Source organism: Exserohilum turcica (genome assembly GCF_000359705.1).
Source record: "Exserohilum turcica Et28A unplaced genomic scaffold SETTUscaffold_27, whole genome shotgun sequence".
Taxonomy (NCBI): domain Eukaryota; kingdom Fungi; phylum Ascomycota; class Dothideomycetes; order Pleosporales; family Pleosporaceae; genus Exserohilum; species Exserohilum turcicum.
This window is the reverse complement of record NW_007360103.1, coordinates 158101-178899: the sequence shown is the minus strand read 5'-3', so window position 1 is coordinate 178899 and position 20799 is coordinate 158101. Positions and strand designations below refer to the sequence as shown.

Below are 20799 nucleotides of genomic sequence, written 5' to 3'. Positions count from 1 at the left end.
GCCTCGTCTAACTCCTGTCGTGCCTCCTCATACAAGTCTAGGTCGCTTAGCGTGTCGTTGGGTTCTATATCCCGTGGGTAAGGTGTTCCGCACCTGATCATCCTAATTTTGACTATTGCTTGCTTGACTTCGTCTGTGCAGTCTCTGGCAAAGTGTCCTTGTTTGCCGCATCGGAGACATGCTTTGTTATCGTAACGCTTCTGGCGTTCTTCCTTAGAAAGACCATCCTGGCCCTTCCTTCGGGTGTTCCAGTTCTTGTTTTCTTGCACCTTGCCTGTCATAATAGTGTCGCCATCCTTGTCTTTACTGTGACGTTGTTTCCTTGTGTTAGCTGGGGTAGGCTAGAATGAGCGTTTCCTCTGCTCGTATCGTTCCCACAGCCTATGGTCGATTCGCGTAGCCAATTCTATCAGAGCATAAAGCGTTTCTGGCTTCTCATGGTGTACAAGACCGTCTTTAACGTTTTCCTTCAGACCTGCTTCAAACACGGTTCGCAGCGCAGCATCGTCCCAATTAATTCTTGCCTATAGCTGTTTAAACTCTGCCGTGTATGCTAAGACTGACTTAGTCTGCTTCAAGCGAGTAATTGCCTTCTCCGCTTAGTTCTTTTTATCTATTTCCCCAAAGATCCGTCCCATTTCCTTCTTAAAGTTGTCCCAGTTTCCGAACATTCCTTAGGTTTCGCTTTTGGTTCCTAGGTTGCCTGCGTCCTTTAGGAAGTCCTTGACGTAGGGTTCTATCCACTTGGCTGCCCTGCCCCTCATGTAGGTGCTTGTCACAAGGATCTTATCCTGGTCTGTTGGTACTCTATTGTACTTGCAGTACAAGTCGATATTAGTAAGGAATGTCCATAGTTCGGTGTGGGTTCCGTCGAACTTCTCAGGTGCCGCTATCTTGGGCTTCATGGCGGACTTCTTCTCGTTCAGGGTGGCCATCAGCTAACTCGTAAGCTAATTAATCATTTCCTGCATGCTAGCCATCTGCTGGGCATAGATCGTGGCCTGTCGCCTAAGATTCCGCAACTCTCGCAAGTTCCGCGCGTCGTCGTCTTCTTCGTCATCACTCAGGGTCAGCATCTCGTCGTCAATTGCTAGGTTAGACACTGGTCCGGGACGCTGTACTGGTCCACCGGCACTAGCCTAAGATTGGGAGTGATTGTGAGACATCCTGAATCTTAATCGGGCGTACTGTTGGTTAATCCTTCCACAAAGACTTGGTGGTGGTCAAAGTGTTACACGGGGGGCGGCTATACTTCTCTAGTCTCGGTCTGGGTTAGGGCGAGTAGACTTAAGCGGTAGTCCGTGAGATTGTTTGCGAAGGCTTTAGTGGAAAAGAGTTATAGGATTTAACCAAAAGAATAAACAATCAATTCTACTAGGTAGAATAACTAGTATCAATCTGGGTAAGAGATGAACTATTTGAGAGTTGACCACAACGAGTGTAATAATGAGATCCAACACATTCTTATACCTATTGCTTCAGGTCCTGTCCTCCTGTGCCTCCCGCCAAGATGGGAGGTTAAGGAGGACCATGGCCTCCCGATCTGCGCTGGCCTCCCGGAGGCCACGCCTTGGCGGGATGCCAAGTCACGTGATCCGCGCGCCCCGCGCTGATCATTACCCGGGCGTCCTTTGACGCCTTTGTTTCCCTTAGGTTGTCTCCGCAACCTTTCCTGGAAACCTGTTGAGAGGAATCCTTCCTGTTTGTTCGTAACATATAGCTTAGCTATTCCTCTGACCTCTTCCTGTACATCTTCTTAGCTTCTCTAATAGAATATTTTTAGCCTCTATCTAGGTGTTATATAGGGCAAAAGTGTGCTATCTAGATCTTTAAGCTAGTACGTTCCTCTTTCTTATTCTACACTTGCTACTCTATATAGCCCTAACTACCTATAGTTAAGCTTCTTGTTTCTTAATATAAAAATTTCTCTTAGAGAGTTCTATAGGAGCACCAAGCTCCCTAGTTAGATTTCCTCCCTTCTCACTTCTTTCGTGTTATCCTAATACTTCTTCTTTCTTGCTTACATCTAGTTAGTGTTTCCATCCTTTGTTTGGTTGCCACTACAATGCCAATTGTCAAACCCGCGGGCCCCATTATTTTTTATGAGCCCTTTTCCGAGAAATACAACAATTCTGAAGCCGCCTCCACGCCCCATAGGCTGTAACCCAGACTCAACAATCTGCTCAAAAAAAGAATTCCCATCTATAGGAACATGCATATTCCATATAGCAATATTCACACGCATCCCTGCCTTCTCGTATTCTAACCTTGTCCTCTCTGCTAGGTACGCAATTTCCCGCTGTCGGCCGATAGTGTCGAGGTCGAAGCCAATCTTGTGAAAGGCATCTACAGTTAAGGTTGCGATATGGGGGACAAATCCAGGGAACAGAGATGCGAGGATATGCTGTTCAGCCATTCTCGTCTACAGTGTGATATTAGTGGTGGGACTTTAAGGGATATTTGACACTCACGATCTTGGTGCACAATGTCGTATTGACCTGTAAAAGCTCTACTAGTGAATTATTTTGTCTGGTAAATGCTATGTTTCAAGTTGCTCGATAAGATCTGGGTTATATTCGGAATGTATAACATGTGATGTAGCATAACATCCATATTCCTAAGACTATATTACCTAATGGTCATGTGTTACCGAGGCTATCTCTAAAGTTCTGCACGTTAGGCGCTTCCGCTTGAATATCAGCTGAAGGCTATTTGGCAGCTTAGCTATACTACCGTACAGATTGCCTATGAAGTAACGAAGGTAATTTGTCGTATTGCATTCGCTTCGTTGTTCTGTGGCGTTGGTGGGAGTTGTCAGCTGCGGTTATCGAGAGTAATAGTAGAATGCTACTCTTGCTCTGAAACGTCACATGACAGCATGAGACGTATGATAATATATGCATATAGAAATACCGCTCTGTGAGGGCTATAGAGATGCCTGAAAAATTAACTCAGCTACGTGTAGGTTGGCAAATGGGTCGATTTAGAGCTAGGATAGAGTTCCCGAGAGGGTGGTGGGGGTAGAGCTGAGTTACTAAAAACTACTTAGACTAGGGCTAGAGTGAGTCTAGGTTATAAGGACGCGCGTGGCAAAGATCAACAACTCAAAGCTACCGCTCAAGCAAGGTTACAGCTACAGATCTGGCTGAGAGAAAAGCGGGGAGAAATCACAACGCTACAGCAACAGCTGATGCTTGCAAGGCTGACGGTGATACTGACAAATTGTAAGTTCTACGAAAGAAGTTAAAGTACGCTCGCTGTACCTTAGTTATGCATACGAATATGTAGAAGGAAGAAATGCCGTCTTCCACCGCTGAGAAAGCCCGCCGGACATAGAGTCAGAGAACCTACACTCTTGAAGATGTGTTGTGCGACCGGGACTTAGACAAAGAGCAAATGGCATGGCAGGTTGGCATCTAAGAACATAGTGGGCAAGCCTCATATAGCGGGGATTTTAGGAGACCGCGACAAAGTGGCACAGTACAGAATACTTAGATCCGAGCCTAGACTTCGGTGCATGAAATAGGCATGTGTTACTGGAAGAATACCGTCGTTGAATTTACCAACAAAGATGAAAAGGACCTACATATCCTAAGGATATAGCTGTCGCACGGTAATACAACTGATAGCTGCACGCATGAGCACTGCCATCATTATGGCAATAGGAAACTTTTAATTTTGGTCTTTGAGGCCGATAATAGGTTCAGATATTCGATGCCCGTAAGCGCTGGGCAAGGCAGAAGTAAGACACTGCACTATATATAAGGCTACATTCTGTTCTACCATAACTATTCAAGATTCTATTTGTTTGTGATGCCCTCCAGTTAGTGCAGATGTCCATAGCCTTCAGAGTTGTGAAAAATCTCGATAGTGATAAATGAGATATTTGATGACAATACATTTATTGTCATCAAACCTGGTAAATGTCAGCCACGCGTAGTTGGGGATACAGGAGAACTGCAATAGGATGTCTGAAACGCTAAGATACCTTCTAGGGAGCCTGTTTGACTTGCCACTAAGTATCGTAGCTCGATAGGGATCAAGCGCAAGAAGACCAAGGGGCAACCCGCAATCGGGTAGTCGAGTAGTAATCGCCAGTAGTGAATCGAGTGAAGAAGGTATCTATCTACGCTGAAAACAAATCCCAGTATATCCTCGCATTCTAGTCACGTGCTACTACACCACAGCATTAATGAAATTTAAGATCGATCGAAGCTAGAAGTCTTCAGGAATTCCAAAGGAGATACCACGGATTTTGTTCTCCTTCTGTTTAAACATCTTCCGATTGGTCCAGAACTCGACCGAGAGAACAAAACATATTCCCTGCTAAGTAGAGAGACAACACACAAGTTTTCAAACTGTCCTGCAAGCCACCTTCCTAGACGGCCAGTACAGACTGCCCTCCATCGCTTGTAAGTCTCCTCCTGACTCGAACATAGATCATACCACTTGTACCCATGACTAACCTGCTACAGTCATCAAAGCCAAGGACTGCGTTGGGTGAGTACACGATTGCCTGTCCCGTCTTAAGGCTCTCGATTTTTCGCATGAGATCATCGCGGTTCTCATCTGTGATGGGGACATGGCGTCTGATAGCCGAGAACCACGCTGGACTCGAGAAGCGATGGATTACTGTAACGGAGCAAAGAGCGATCAGGTCAGTCAAAAGGGTAGGTTCTTGTGTTGAGACGATAATCCTAGCGCCGTGGTGCCGCTGTAGGCGGATGGTTTGGAGAAGTGCCCCGTTCAGCGACTTCGCTCCCGGTATTTTAAGCATGTACTAGTCAGGATCAATGACAGAACCGGGAATGGAGAGGCTTTATGATTCATACCTTGTGTGCTTCGTCTAGGACGATCATCTTACCGGTACCTTTGGACTGCAGGTATTGCTGAAGCCCAATCTCAAAGAGAACACACGCTGTGTTGGCATCAACAAAGGGACAAGACATATCCATGATTGTTATTTCACCAGGCAGGAACGCCATTTCGGGTGAAGTATCTGTCATGTCCAAAAATGACTCGAGTAAGCTGAGACGCATCTGGAGCATGTTGGTTTGTGCAGGGTTGAACTTCTGCTTCTTGGGATGCAGCTTAAACGCCTTGTAGTCGAATGGTCCTCCTGTTGTTGACATCTCCCGAAGTATTTGCGTGACTTGTGCCATGTAGAGTGGTGTTTCTTCCGACTCATTGACGTTCATCAACGTAAGGATTGTAGTGATGTTAAGGTTCCGATGTTTTATCTTAAATGGCGTGACCGAAACGTTAGGAAGCTGTAGGTATAGCTTCGATATTCGCACATAGTTCGACGGTGAGACCAAGACATGCACCTTCTTGACATGAGCCGCGCCGGATATTCTGGCTCCGCTAGAACCCAAGAATGCGGCTTCGCTGATGCTGAACCCAATGCCGTCACCGTTAAAGTGACCATAGCTGAACACTAGCGCAGATAGTGGGTTTTGGAGCCTTCCGAGATGTTTAGAGGGTATCAGAGAATTTTCAAGGATGCAGGATGTTGTGTGGGACTTGCCGCTTCCTTGAACTCCGCAAAGGAACATGGAAAACGGAACATTGGTATTCATGAAAAGCTTAGATCTGATATCCTTCGCTTCGCCGTATAAACCTATGAGCCCATATTGTGGGAGAAGGTGTTGATCGTTCTGCAAGATGACATCCACGCCCAACAATGGTGCGTGCCGAATTTGGGTAGCCCTTTCGTGGCGTTGAATATCTCCAGTATCATTGTGTTCGCCGTCGTCTGATATGAGAAGGTCCGTATCGTTGAAAATGCCATATTTGGATGTCAGACTGTCTTTGCGAACGCATCCACCTGAATCAGCCACCAGGCCTCCAGACACAACGGTACTGGAAGAGTAGTAACTTTTGCTACCTGGGACGGAGAAATCATGTTCAGCCATCGATGTGCCTTGAGCAAGACCGAGCTGCGGCACGTACGGCATGCCTAGGACCGATTGTGGCTCTAGTGGTTCCGTCCTGGTTGTGTTAGCACTCAGTTGCGAAGGCAGGATATCCGTATCTTTGTTTCTTGTGTCTTTCGTTGGGATACCCTTCTTTTCTGCTTCCATCAGGCTGTACGGATGCTCTGGTGAAAGAAGCCTGCTTAGCGTTAATTTATGTATAAGTGTGTAGCATGCATTACGTTAGATATCAAGGTTCAGAACTTCACCGCGAGATAACATACAAGTCGACCCATATTTAGAGCTGAATTGAATTGACACAGAATACTACCGAGCGAGGATCAGTCGCGGGGTGTACTTACTGATGAATTGCTTGGCGGATGCTTGTTCTCGAAAGCCCGGTGTCTAGGGCAAACAAATGCGCTCGCAACCCTGCCAAACTTTTGGATGTCCCATTGTATCGAAAGTCCTTCTCACGATAGTGCCAATAGATCCAAGCTTGGAGCCCTGATTCTGTAGAAATATCGAAACTTGAGTTGGTTGCAGTGCAACTCGCCCTTAGCTGCTGTTCTGCCATGAAGGGTCCGATACTGTGTTCTCTGAGCAGCTCTCGACTTGTAATAAAAAAGCGTACTGTTAGCCGTGAAAGATGGTCAGTCAGAGACTATGCGTGCCTGTAGGGTCATCTAATAGTTCTGGGAAAAAAGAAAAGGCGCTACTCTCGCGCAAGGTCCATCCAGCCGCCGAGTTACAGCGGGTTGACTTCTTCTATGATCAGTAGTAAGTGCAAGAAGTGCCTAGAATTGTTTTTTTTGGTCTATGCGTGATGAATCTCTGTGCACAGAAATTGTTCGTTGATAAGATATGTGCACGTGATGTTCAACTAGAGACCTCCCCTAATACTCAAGCCTTTACTAGACCCCTGGCATATGAACTGAGCATAGATTTTGTTGAGTCTGTAAGAAACTTGTAACTAGCTGTACCACATATCGGTAAGGACCACTTTACCATGCTGTACTTTTCCTGTAGGATGCGCGGCGCAGCTGCCTGCAGTAAACTGGCCTACCCTTGTTTGCACTATGGTGTATTGGGAAGTTCGCTTATGATCCGTCGGTTGGAGAGCATAAGTTGCTTACTGGCAAGCAGTCGTGCCACTGCGGCACAGTTCATATTATGTGCTGAGCCGACAGATCCTTCAGAATGCTTACGGTCAGGATCCAGTCCTATCGTGGTCAGCCTCGCTTGTAGCGCAGGACGGCCGCAGCAGTCATACGACCCGGGTTCGGCCACTTCTGCACCGCAATCGCTGCTATCGGCCATTGCATTCATACCACTGGCCGTTTCCATACATATGTAGCAGGGAAGTATGGGAGAAGAAAGTTACAGCCAATCTCGAAGATGGCTTATGCGAGTGCATCATCCTCCTAGCGTGCGCATACGCTGACGGATCAGCGCTGACGCTAAGCCTTATCTGTCAGGCAGCGAGCTTATCTGTATTCGATTATTTGCGAACATGGGCTATCGCAATACCCACATTAGGTTAGCATCACATAGTGCGACATTTCGGATTGAGGGGCTGGTGTCCCTCCTAGAGACCCTTGTTGGATGCAAGTGAGAGTGTTGAGAAAAAGTGTCGACCAAAGGCCTGACATGTTCCCTATCCTAATGCTCGCAGTATGTGATTGTCATCAGAGCTTAAGTGCTACCATGTGTCACCTTCCAGATAGAGATTGGCCCTAGAAAGGGCGACACGCACGAACTGCAGGCATGCTTTCCTCGTCTTGTTAGAACGTTGAATTGGCAGTGGCCCTATCATGCCTACACGCGCTCATGGTAGTTAGCCAGTCATGATTACGCTGTTATCGCGGGGTGCTCGTCCCACGTCTGGCTGGTTCTTGCCGTGAACAAAAATCGCCAAGTAGATAGCCGTCATCGCATCTGCATACATGCGAGCGCGTCTAACTAACTAGTATCTGTAACTTCAGCTCTAATCACGCCGTACTGGGCTGGACATGTTTTGTGCAACAAAGCGACTAAGCTCACAATACCATATCTACGTTCTCTGAGGCGTGCAGGAAGCTACTTATGCGCGAGCGTGTGGTCTGCAGTATTCTCTTACACCGGTTGAAGTGCTTCGGCTGCTGGAATGTCGTCGCGACTCAAAACAAACCAAAGCCATTCAACTTTCTCACACACAACATGCGCCATGATGTGTGAAGATGCACTCAACCATGAAATATCGTCTACAGGATTTCAGATACTACCGAATGAAAACCTCGTTGAAATTGCGTCTTTTCTCAACATCCTGGATCTTCGGGTACTGAGTAAGGTTAGCAGGAGGCTTTATTACTTTGTTCAAGATTACTTCAAACGTTATCGATACAACGCAGCAATTTGGACTATGCCGAACGAGATATTATTCGAGGTGGTACAGCACTTAGATTGGCAAAAAGATCAAATATGTTTTGCGCAATCAAGTCGGAGGTTCTATCCAGTCATCGCAGACTACATATCTCGTCACAATGTGCGGTGTAATAGAAGCAGCCTGCTAAACTATGCAGCCAAAAGAAACCTCACGGCGATGACTCAACGGATTCTACAGGTGGGCGGAGATATAGAAACTCGACTTACAATTCCATGGACTGCCAACGACAAGCACTTGACTCCTCTTGCAACAGCCGCTCGTCATGGGCATCTAGGGATAGTCAAGATTCTTTTGGAAGCCGGAGCTAACCAGTTCATTGACGGGTTGAGGGTTCCGCTCCTTGTTGCCATTTTCGCCCGACACGAATCTGTGGCTCTGCTACTTTCTCAACAGCTGTGCGCGTCTGTCGAACCTTTGGGAAAAAGTGCAGGCACGGTGTTACAGATAGCTTCGCAAGTCAAACTGCCACGCTTGGTGAAGCACTATCTCAACGACAGAGACGTGCAGCTTCAACGACGACTGGACGTCAAGCACGTACACAATCTCAGCAACGCTTTGGTGCGCGTCCTTTTGGTAGACTTCAGCGATGCAGATCTGCTCAAGAGGAAGCTCGATGATGATGCGTACCGGATCGTGTTTATGCTGTTGCAGCAAGGCGCCAGTCCAGATATTCGCATCCAAACTCAATCATCGCCCGTCATTACTGCCCGCGTCATTGCCTCCAGGCATCCAGATCCGCGTATAAGGAATCTTCTCTCGGCGAAGATGCCTGTGACAACATTGGTGAACACCCGCCCAGTTGTGGGGCGACTGTGGATGGCATCTTCAGGAACCGAAACTCCCACATCCTTTACGTCGCAGTCCCATGTACTACTCTCGGCTAGTAGTTCCTCTGCTGACTTGCTGGGGGCTTTGAAGAGACTGAAATCGATGGGGATGGTTTCAATGGATGTCGGTGAGTTTGTGTGGAGACGAACAAAGGGTCAGATCCTGTTGAATGCTTCAGACATCGCTCAGATGGTACACCGCGAAAACTGCAAGTCGAAGAAGAGCCTGGATTTGCATTCCCTAGAACTAAACACCGAATGCTCCTTTCCCCAACTTGCCTGTCCTAGGACTGATGTACAGAGCGCCGCTAGGGAGTTTTGGGCCAGAATACCAGTTGTTAATTCCTGCAATGCTGACCCGAGGCCGATGCTTCATACTAGGAATGTTTGTCCTGTTCCTCAGACGGCAAGACGATTAGCGAAAGCATCGTGCGTGGACTCTTTCCCTCAGCTTACGCAAGTAGGCCCGAGGTCAAATGATGTAGCACAAGATAACTGGGCCTCCTTTTTGGAACGCGAGGTTTTCCGACATACGAAAGAACCGCATGCAGCGTCTCCGGACCAAGGAGTAAACCAAGCAACAAAACAACTCCGTATGTCACGAAAACAAAGCAAATGGATGCCTCTAGCATTTTAGCGCTAGTAAAAACTAAAATCTTTCCTGCGAAGCTGCCATGCGGCTTCATCTTCATGTCGAACCAAGCTTGACCACAGGATAAAAATGGCCGGTACTTGATAGTAGACAAGCAACACGAGACCAGTGGCGCTGATCAAACGCATTGCCGAGTGCGTTCCCGAATGATCTGTCTGTTGGCTGCGATTCAGGGCATGCGCTTTATAGCTTGCAAAGTGGCTGTGCAAGGCAAAGAAGCCTCCAGCGCAATGGTCCGGCTCAGGATGACAGGCCATGTGCCAACCACATACGTCACATAACACTATCATTGTAGCAATAGGCAACTTGGGGCTTGTTGTCTGCAACAGCCATGCCTGATCATTGCGTAGGGAAGAACGTGTATCGACCTCGCTCAACCGTCCCCGACCGATGGCCGTATCCCCACCCAAGCTCGAGCCGTGCCCAATGATGGCACGTTCTACTTCGCCGATCCAGACTGCTTCAATGCAGCGCAACTTTCAGGCCTGCTTTTGGTCTTATAGGCAAAACCCTCCAATGCCACATCAAAAGGGAGCAGGACGGACAAGATTATCAGATTTCTCCAGCACGATACCAGCATTTGGCTTGGCGGCCTGACTTATCTTTTCGTCTACACAGATTTTGACCAGGCACAACAACAACGCAAACTCCAAGAAGCCCTCCAACGGGCCAGCACTGGGCCCACCAAGTCTGTCATGCTTCTGTCACCAACTCCATTCACACCTACTATCGACTACCACGGCTATAGCATCTTCGATGCCAATCTTCACGGTACGACAGGCACTGTATCTTTAGGCTACAACAAATCAAGGGGCAAGCCAGTTGCTGACAAGATGGTCAAATGTGCTCATGCGTAGTTTAGCAATCTACGAAAAGAGATCGACATTCTAGGCCGTCTCGATCATGTAAGTCGCTAATTAAGATCCAATAAACGTCAACAACCTTTTGTCTAGAGGACCGTATGCAAGTTCGACAAAGTCGTCAATTGAGACTTATCTGCCGACCCACATGCTTTGTGCCAGGATGAATGCCGAACGGCGCGCCTCATCATTTTGCCGCTAGCAATTGCTGGAGCTCTGGAGCTACTCGCATTATGGAAGTCTTTTCCCGATCCTGCAACTTTTCTCTGGGACTCCGTGCGCCAAGTAGCGTCCGGCCTCGTTCACGTCCCGTAGAGCCTGGCTCTCGCAGCGTACGCTCATTGTGAATGATGTTGATATCAGGCGGCGCCAGAAAACATAGTACCAAATTTCGTCTCCCTTGGTGTCGTTCGGAATTGACTCACTTTCATTATCTGGGACAATAGCAACTTTGACAGAGATTGTCTGGTCAGCATCTTCAGAAGCAAGTCCCTGGTCAAGCGTTGTCATGCTTCCTTCAACCTCAGCGGGGCTCCAAGGCGAAAAGCTAGGACTTGGGGTTTTGAAGACGATTACCGTATCCGCTTTAGCATCGATCTCGTATTTGGATACAGGCATATTTGCTACTTGGGGAAAAGTAGAAAAGCACGAATGAAAGTTTTGAACGCATGTAGAAGGTGGTCGCTGTTTTGGAGTGCTCATGCAGGCTCTGCCTTGCAAAGGAATGCCATACATTGAAGTGCGCTACGTGCCTTCCATGCAAATCAAATAGCCGATAACTATGCCAAAGCTGTAAATGTCTGACGCAGGAAGTCGGTGACTCTGCCAAGACCACACCAAAATCACGATTATTCCATGCTATTTTCATGCGAATTATACGAACTGAGTAATAGCAAATCATTGAAGATTATACACCGCCAAACGTGAGAAGACTTTGAACGCTCACTCCACTGAACCCACGTCGGCACAACAATTCCCGTCCACGGTGAATGGGGAATTCGGCAACAACCATGGCGCTCATATTCTCAACAGCAACACCAGCCCCTTCTAGTATCTGCAGCACTGCACAAAGCGTTTCGCCTGTAGCTAGCGTGTCATCCACTACCACGATTGGACCGTTCTCAGGTACTGCGCTTCGTTCAATCTCGATCCGCTTCTGTTCCGAGTCGCTGCGGATCAAAGATGAAACATGCGACCGAGATTTTACAGCAGAAACAGTAGGTGGGGGAAGCTTACCAGCTTCGCGTATGAGTATCAAGGGGGCGTTGACTCGCAAAGACAATGCAGAAGCAAAAACGATGCCACCAACCTCGCAACATGCCACCGCAGCGACGTTGCTCCAGTCGCCAATGAAGTGACTGTGTAGGAGAGACGTGCACAAAGCTAGCCCGTTCGGCTCTTGAGAGATGCCAAGCACATGGCGGAACACGACGTTCTCGTGTGGAAAGTCGGGTACTGGACGCACCATGTCAGCAAGTCGCAGTAAGTCTTCGTGAACCAGGGGCAGCAGGTTGTCTTCGAAAAAGCTTCTCGCAGCTTCATTCCCGTGCATTTCGTTGTCGAACACGGCACTGGGTCGGTAGCTCAACACCTCCCGATGTAGCTCGACTGGTTCAATTGTCTCATCGCGTGCACGACCAATGCCCTCGTGATCACACCCTTTACGTGACCGTCGCGTTTGTTCACTGGCTTGCACGTAAACCTCGAGAAGCTTGCTGTTCGGCACAAGATGCGACAAGGCAGCAACGGGTGCTTTGTCTCGCATACCGGTAATCACCAGTACGCCCACATCGGCAGCACCATGTACCACTCTCATAAATTGCTCCTCTGGCAGCTGGGGTTGGTGCTGCACTTTTTCCATGAAGTATGCTGTCAGCGCTGGGCGGTGCTGCTCCTTATAGGCGCGATCGGAAAGCAGTCGATCAGGGTCGGCACCAGTAGCCACCGCGTATTCCCGCTTAATCGCTTCACTAATGCTCACAGCACGAGTTGTGAGGGCACGTTCTGCGAACATGGAGACCCACACATCAGCACAATAGTCTTTGCCAACACAGTTTTCACCGGTGACGAGCAAGATGAGCTTCGGACCCAGTGGTGGTTTTGGGAGCGGACAGGCGTAAGCCAATACATTTCGCGGATCCAACCGATTTTTGAGTTGAACGAGCTGTTGTCGGTTGACGCCAAAGGCTCTGCTAGCAAGTGCGACATCTCTCGGGTCGGGTCCGAGGTCGGCGCAGTAGGCCCCACTAGACAATGGCAGCAAGTCCTCTGCAACATTGTAAACCCATTTTATGGCAGCCCGTGCGATTTCAGTGCCATCCTGATCGCGAGGCCAAACACCAGTTATCACACAGGCAAAGTGCCAGTCTCGACAGCCGAAGGCAGTAGCTTCAGCCGCGATGTCGCTGATCGCCTCTCCTCCTTGAAGTAGATGAAGGTAGCACAGTGGCGATGGACGAGCTTCCATGGCTACCACCAAGCGCTCAGCTACCTTGGGACTGCCTATGTCCTTCACGAACAGGCATCGCTTGAACGAAGACGTCTTGCCCCTGCCATGCCCACCGTGCATCTTCGAAACATACATCTCTGTCTCAAAGAGACCGACGCTGTCAACCACCTTGACTTCATCTTCTTTTGCTCCAAGATGAGAACTTACGGTCGTGGAGGACGAACATTTCGACACAGCTGATGCCGTCGTAGACTCAATCATGGTGACGCCGAGACTCAGTTGACTAGCTTCCCAGTACAGGTAGGCATCTGCAGAACAGTTCCGGCTGAGTTTCCTGGCAATAAGTTTGTCGAACCTGCTGAGCTTGAGCTGCGCTTCAAGATCACCGCTGAGTGGCACAACCCAGTTCCGAACGATATATACAGGGGCCGTATAAGCCCTGAAAGTTACACTGACAATGATGCCGAAATTCGTTCCAGCGCCCTTTAACCCCCATAAGATTTCGGTTTCATTATCTGCTCGAACAGACATAGCCGGTTGATGTTCCTTTGGAACATAACCCACGCAGAGGACCTGGCCAGAGTCAACGCTGACCATAACAGCACCCACGATGGCGTCGCAGGCTAGACCATGCAGTCGAGCCAGATGTCCAATACCACCCTGTAGCCATAATCCTGCACCTACACTTGGGCGCGATCCCAAGGGTACTGTTACGCCTGCCGCCATAGCTTTCCTGATGATGTCACCAGATGTACAGCCGGCTTCGACAACGACGAAGGCGCTGGAACCATAATTGGCAGGTAAGTTTTTCTCTTCTATACCATGAATGTGTACTTGATTGAAGGCACCCATATCGACTGAGATAACGTTGTTCCAAACACAGTGGCCGCTGTGTCCACCGCCGATGATAATCAAGCCGACCGCGTGCTTGAGCGCCCACTGGACACACAGCTGAATGTGATAGATTTCTGTTGGTCTGCAGATTGCCGCTGGTCGACGCAGATGAGCCTCCCGATTCTTGATCTGCCTATCTGTCTTGAGCGCCGGCAACTGCGCCGTGAGCTCTGATACTTTTGTCGCATGCTGATTGAAGGCCACCATAACATCCGGTGAGCGGAATGAGAGATAACCGGGATACGCGTCTTCACAACGACTCAAATCTCGACACACCTTCCGCCACTGAATTTGGACAGTCTTTTGCACCTCTTCATCGTGCATTACGAAACCTGCGATGAAGGGAGTGAAGTCGTCCAGAACTTGATCTTCATCTGCCACCCTGACGACTCCAGCTGGGAAAGCAGCAGATTGGTGGCACACGAGGCCGTCAAGGTGTAAGTTTTCGTCACGATGGAAAACTAATACGATTCCGCCTCTCCTCTCTCTAAGCATTCCCAGCGCCTGTTCGATGACTTTTCGTTTAGATTGGATGCCGTACATGCTGTGGCAAAAGAGGATCACGTCGTATCCCCTGTCTTCGCCAATCGCGTCACTACCGCTGTCGCTCTTCATGTTTTGCTGTGGATCAAACGGCAAACGATGAATCGTTGGTGGCCTTTCCAGGCAAGGGAATCGTGATCCCGTTGCGGTATTGGCCGAAAGCCATCTTTCGAGGCTTGCTGCAAATAATTGATTGGGCTCAAAAGCTTCATATCGCTGGATCTTTCTTCTATGATAATCGGGGAGACCACCGAGCACACTCTTGGGGCCGGGTCCAATTTCGAGAGCAGAGATCTGGGGTCTCGAGTCGAACAGTGATGCCAGGACCTGAGTCAGCTGTGGGATGATGAAATCCTGATAACCTGTCGAACCCTGCACTAAGATTTTGAAGCCGTTGGCATACTGTATATCTGATAACGTCTGCTTTGAAGAGATTGTCTTTACGCCTGTCTTCGACCGGAGGGCGCTTTTCAAATCTTGGAGAGTGGCCATCTTATTCGTTTCTGAAACGCTCAAGGTAGAGTACTAAAGAGAATGGTGTCAGTCGATATCATTCCAACAATGAGGAATCTACACTTTCATGCACTTGCAGGCTCCGGTTGTTGTAAGCAGGCTCCCTTTGATGCCACATCAAACTTCTGTTGCCTAATCATGACTTTATCCGGGTATTGCCCGCTGCTTTTAGCAATTTTACGAGTCAATTTTCTACTAGGATACTGGCCCAATCAAAGTCTGATGCTTGTCGAGCATGTGTTTCCGTACACACGCACACCAGGCGGGCCGATGTGCCGCCTACGATAGAAGGTAGGCAGCACGCAGAAAGCGGAAACTGCAAGTGTATGTAGGTCTACATATCCGTAATTCGGTGACCTTCATGCCTCATTAGTACAGTACTGCCATGTGTCACCTTCCAGATGGAGTTTAGTCCTCGTAGGGGTGACATGCGCGAGCTGCAGGCTGGCTTTCCATCCCTTGTGACAGCGTTGAATGAAAGTACCCATGTTGCATGCATTCATACTAGTCATTCATATCTATGGAGCTATCATCTCGCATCGCCGCAGCCACGCCTATGTCCAGATTCCAATTTATGATTTACCGTCTGTCCACGACCTCATAGGGCTCTTGGTCTCGATGTTGATGGCGATGGGTAGGTTCTGTAGACGGGTGGCATGGTTCCAGAATTTGACCGTATTCGAAGCCAGGGGCCAGAGACTGTTAGTGTGGTTGAGGTACGGGCAACGGCGATATTGAGTATGGTAAATTATTTAAATAGGTTGACAAGCTAATGCAGACTACTTCTCAATATCACGTCTATAGAGGATACACGATGTTACTAAAAAAAAATCGTTTGGCCATGATGAAGGCAGAACACAGGGGAAAGCGTTTCCCCTGTTAGCAACGATCCGGGCTCCCCATCCGCTTTTGCGCTTAGCCAGGCAAGCTGGGGCGGCATCTATTTCCAGAACAGTCGTTATCCTATGGGCCTTGGGATGGATAGTGGCAGATACTGTAGTAGGGTTAATACACCGAATACCATCTTGAGCTGCTCCAACAATGATAGATCGCCTATTTGGCCTTGTAAATGATGGCTGGATTGCCATAGGCGATGTGGTCTGGTGGTATGTCATGAACGACGACAGACCCAGAACGAATAATGGCACCGTTACCAACTCGCACTCCGGCTCCTACGACGCAGCAATCACCGATATAGACGTTCTCACCGATGTAGATATCTTTAGCGACTTCGAGACCGTAGCTTCTTTTGAATGCTTTCATACCAGTCGGTGTTTTCAAAGTTGTGATGGTAACACATGCGCCAATCCTGGTGTTTCTTCCAATGGTAATCTTGGCAGAATCAAGTAGTTTGGACTTAGATCCAATTACGACATTGTCGCCAACGGTGATGTTGTAGCCGTAGTCACAGTGAAACGGTGTAGCAACGTGTGTACTACTACCAAGCCGACCGCCGACCGGACTGTCTCCGTAACGAGGCTGAGTCCACGCTGCCTCTATAACCGCTCTGAAATAGCGCTCATGCATACGTTGCACAGCCTCGGGTACCGCGTCGACGATGTTGTTGAGGCGGTGTAGTACCGCTGTGCATTGCCTTCGATCCTCAACTAACTGAGAGCTGTAGGGCATGAAAGGCTCTCCGTCTAACATCTTCTGCTTCTCAGTTTTCAGGGAACTTGTTGCTGATTTGTGCCAAGATAGCGATGACCTTAGCAACGCAGCAGTTGGGATAGCTAACAATGGAAACTGAGATGACTGTGCTCTCTGTTGGTGAGCCTCGGACGCTACTGCAGAAGGGTCAATAGTGACAAAATCCATACCCTGCGGTATCTGGTTATGTACGCGTAGGTGGTGATATGACAAAGGTACGGTTTGAATGGGATGCGTTACTCGACAGTCTTGGTTAGATGTGTCTCTCTCATGAACAGGTACAGGCACATGCGGAGATGGAGGACGACAAGTAGGTGGAGATGGCTGCTTTCTCAAACACGATGCGTGGGATGAATCATGGCTGCCTGTCTCCCCACTCGATGCAGGCGATTGATACCTGCGTTCTTCGCCAGTAGCGGCACTGTTAACAGCGTCTGCACTTTGGATGAGATTACGGGAGGCTTGGCGGACTCCCTGGCTGCTATCGAGGCTAGGCTTGCTGTTGAGTATGTATGCAAGGTCGTAGCCGCGTGGTCTGCTTTGGTGCTTCATTGGGCAAGCATCACGATGCTGCAATAACTGGATGTCACCCTGAGGTGGTTCATGGAACCGAGTAGTCCGTCGCTGGCTATACCTGCGATGATCTCCCGGAGATTGCATGTGCTGCTGTGCAAGCTCCATGTTCTGCGACCTTTTCTGGTCGGTGGGTGAACTACGTCTGACGCTCCGGTTTAAAGCCGGCAGAGTCGGAAGACCACCAGTTCCAGTCTCCGAAGGGCTAGTCTGTTCCGAAGTATAGCGTCCACATTTCACTAGAGCCGTTGCAGGCAAAGAGCATGTTCTGGCACTTCTCTCCCCGGCTGAGGCATTCACATCCTGCCTGGCAAACGTCTGCCCGGCTGTAATCTTAGTATCTAGCCTCAATCCTAGCTGTGAGGATGAAACTGAGGGTGCAATCGATGTACGATCTTTTGCCAAAACAGGTGAAGTATATGCACGCATTTTAGGGTGTTGTAGGATGGATTCACCGTGTTTTAGAGATGGTAATGTTGACTGCTCGGAACGTGCTAAAAGCCTTGTGGGTCCATCGCTTATGGCGGGCTCAGCCGGTGTATGTCGTACTACAGCCTTTTCATGAGTTCTGCGCTCTTGAGAAAGTCGTCCTAGTGATTGTTCTGAGCTCACTAGCGCCTTACTTTGCTTCTCGACCGTTTCGTCTGGAAGCACAGATATAGCCTTTTTGAGAACAGGTCCCCTCCCCATCTCTGTGTAAAGTACCGCTTCAGCTTCAGCTCGAAATTCTGGCTCTCTGTAAATAGACTCGTTAGTAGGTGCGATGGACACGGACGCTAAAATTTCCAGCTCGCTGTGCATTTCTTGCGGTTCCTGTGCCTCCAAGGGCTTCTTCGCTGCCAACAGTGCCGACGGAAATAACCCTTTCTCCTCAAGCTTACAAGCATGGGCTTTTTGTGGCTCCTGCCTAGCTAGCTCCAATAGCCCAAGCCCATCCTGACTTGGACTCTCCGGAATCTCACTTTCCTTGCATCTTACATGTTGGACCTTTCCTACAAGACCAGAGTGCGACGACCGTTGCATAGAGCCAACAATGTAGACCTTCTCGATGCAAGCAGGAGATTGAGCATGCAGACTGTGTCGTAAACCTAGCGCCGCCGGATCTCTAGTGCCCAAATTCTGTAAATACATAGTCAGTAAGCCGTGCTAGCATTTTTGAGGAAAGATCGAATTACTTCATCCGCATCGCCAGCACCGTTCACGGTTGCTGAGTTCCGCTGGCTCGAGCCTGATATTTTTTTCAGTGTAGTGGTAGTACTGATTGTCAAAGTGACGTTGTTCTGCGTAGCAATTGTAGTATTGCAGGTATATGAGTTTCTATCCTCTATCGCACACGCGCTTTGCTGTGGCTCTACGAAGAGCGAACTGGAGCTGCGCCGTGACTGATGCGTTTGCTGCGGAAAAGCTGTCAAGGCGCTTTGACATTGGGGCAACCTCTTCGTTGGAGGTTGCCCAACCGTCACCAGTCCCAGCGACCCGCCCAAGGACTGCATTCGACTATCGGCTTCGCCAAACGATTGAGCTCGACTGTGGGTATGCCCGGCAACGGTGCTTTGAGTAGCAATGACCCCCTTCCATTCTGTTTCTAGGGCTGGAGTGACGAAGTCATGCGGTTCCCATGTTGGCTTGTACAGACGTCCCGTCGCTGGGTCGATGCCCTCCCATTCGACCAGATAATGGGACCCATTGTCCTTCAGGATCCTTCTCGCCGCCCAGAACTTCTCGCTAGCAGGCCTATTTTCTCGATAGGGTTCAGATGCGTTGGTGTAAGCGAGCCGTGTTGTTCGACGTCGCTTGTTTCGGGCGGGAGTGTTCGAGGTCCGTTTTCGCTTGTTTGCTGTTTGCTTCGAAACCATTTCGCAATACAACACTAGGTAGTCGTGTAAGTTGAACAGACTTCTTGAAACCAACCCTACTGTTTGAAGGTCCGCTTTACATATTTCCCAGTATCATTTCTGCTTTCAATGCGTACGTTCTTTGTGGAATTTAAATGGGTGACGGGGTGGGGCGCAAGTACGACGGGCTTCCTAACGGTTGGGGTCAAGGAAAGATCTGCAAAACTGGAGAACGGCGTGAAGTAATGATATCGCACAAGGAAGGCCTGCAACGAACATATGGCAACACGTCGCGTGACGTTGTGAAGTCAAGGAGTCGTCATTGTCGTGTTCAGCAGCTGGTCGTTTGGACTCCGTAGCGGCGCGGTTGCCAAGCCTGCTATTACTAGGTATCGTGTGTGACGGCCAGAACACGAAACTCAGCCCCATCTTCGACGCGTCGTACTTAACTCCGCCACCATGGGAGTTATTGAGGACGCGCTTACCGTAATCGACTCGCTAGAACTAGGAGAATATTTTACGTACCAGGACATTGCTGATTGCGATGGTGTGCAGCGATCTACGTTGTCCCGAAAACATCGAGGTATTCATATGTCAAGCCCATGATAAATAGACTTGAAATCCGCTGGTGGCCTGTTAGCACGCGTGCTGGGATGAGCTTAGGAACCTATTTCCTCTCACGTATGTTAGATACAAAATGTAAAGGGCTGCGCCCGTGATCTCTACTGAGGGGATCAGGTGATCTTTGACCACGTGATATGTCTTCTATATAAACACGTGACCAGAAGCGAGCAGGTATAAGAGAAGTCTGCACTTAGTTATCTTCTCTTTTCCTCATCTTTTAGCTTCTGTACGATAGGTAGAAGCATACTCGTTCGCTAGGCCTCTCCGCCCATAACAGTAAGTAACGCGTCCGCTATCTATCGCACGTCGATAATATGTGGCAGAAAGCCTCGTTAGTCTAGCTCTAGCATTTATTAAATCAGAGACTGCTCTTTGATAGCTAATAGCTTACGATTAATAGAGGCTATCTCTAATTGTGGCTTAGTACTGCGGAGGCGTCGTCGGACCGTCGTTCGTGGAGCGTCGTATAGTATAGTAGCTTAACGCTAGCTTATAATACGTTCCTCTTAAAACGCGTGAGATGCTAGAAGAACTCTACCTTCATAAGAAGACTATATAGAGCGTTGTTGTCGCGGCATAGTAGTGGTTGTGTGGAGAGTCGGGTCAGGTTTGGTGGGGTGGGCCACTTACTGATGTGGGCCGCTTACTATTCTACAGTGCCCGTGCACCAGATGAGCACCATCGCCAGTTGAGCACCCCCAACAACTCAATATAGTCAACAAGATGAGGCTGTAGAGCCACCATAAATCGTAATAAAATTGCGCAAAGCTAGGATTATACTATATACAGGCCTACGAAAGTTTTGGCTTATTCAGAAATTTTTTTGGAGGGCGTTATCGGTCGTTGCCGTCGACTACGCGGTGGAGCAGCTCGTGCAACCCTTGCGGCTCCCACCACAGCTGGAGCAACACCACCACACTTTTGACGCTTTGTAGCTGGCTTATGAGGTTTTGACGCTTTGCGCTTACCCGATTGGGGCAATTGTATAGCTTTGGCAGCGTCGCGGAGGCTTCTACGATGCTCTCTTTCGGCTTTCTCT

The 20799-nt window shown here is 48.9% G+C and overlaps 5 protein-coding genes across 5 annotated transcripts; 1 reads left to right on the top strand and 4 right to left on the bottom strand.

Moving 5' to 3' along the window:
* Positions 1-4378: 4378 nt before the first annotated feature.
* On the bottom strand, positions 4379-5957 carry SETTUDRAFT_111648 (uncharacterized protein; the record flags this gene model as incomplete). Its single annotated transcript, XM_008028614.1, has 2 exons — positions 4379-4780; positions 4833-5957. 2 exons carry the CDS (start codon positions 5955-5957, stop codon positions 4379-4381), a joined length of 1527 nt encoding a protein of 508 aa, XP_008026805.1.
* Positions 5958-8124: 2167 nt separating this feature from the next.
* Positions 8125-9804, top strand: SETTUDRAFT_40243 (uncharacterized protein; the record flags this gene model as incomplete). The annotated part of the gene is made up of 1 exon (XM_008028590.1): positions 8125-9804. One exon carries the CDS (start codon positions 8125-8127, stop codon positions 9802-9804), a length of 1680 nt encoding a protein of 559 aa, XP_008026781.1.
* A 1106-nt stretch (positions 9805-10910) lies between these two features.
* Positions 10911-11297, bottom strand: SETTUDRAFT_29187 (uncharacterized protein; the record flags this gene model as incomplete). The annotated part of the gene is made up of 1 exon (XM_008028576.1): positions 10911-11297. The coding sequence occupies one exon, from the start codon at positions 11295-11297 to the stop codon at positions 10911-10913; it is 387 nt and encodes a 128-aa protein (XP_008026767.1).
* Positions 11298-11586: 289 nt separating this feature from the next.
* SETTUDRAFT_111678 (uncharacterized protein) lies at positions 11587-15057 on the bottom strand (the record flags this gene model as incomplete). Its single annotated transcript, XM_008028613.1, has 1 exon — positions 11587-15057. One exon carries the CDS (start codon positions 15055-15057, stop codon positions 11587-11589), a length of 3471 nt encoding a protein of 1156 aa, XP_008026804.1.
* Positions 15058-16131: 1074 nt separating this feature from the next.
* SETTUDRAFT_40239 (uncharacterized protein) lies at positions 16132-19157 on the bottom strand (the record flags this gene model as incomplete). The annotated part of the gene is made up of 2 exons (XM_008028589.1): positions 16132-18420; positions 18477-19157. 2 exons carry the CDS (start codon positions 19155-19157, stop codon positions 16132-16134), a joined length of 2970 nt encoding a protein of 989 aa, XP_008026780.1.
* Between the last annotated feature and the right edge of the window lie 1642 nt (positions 19158-20799).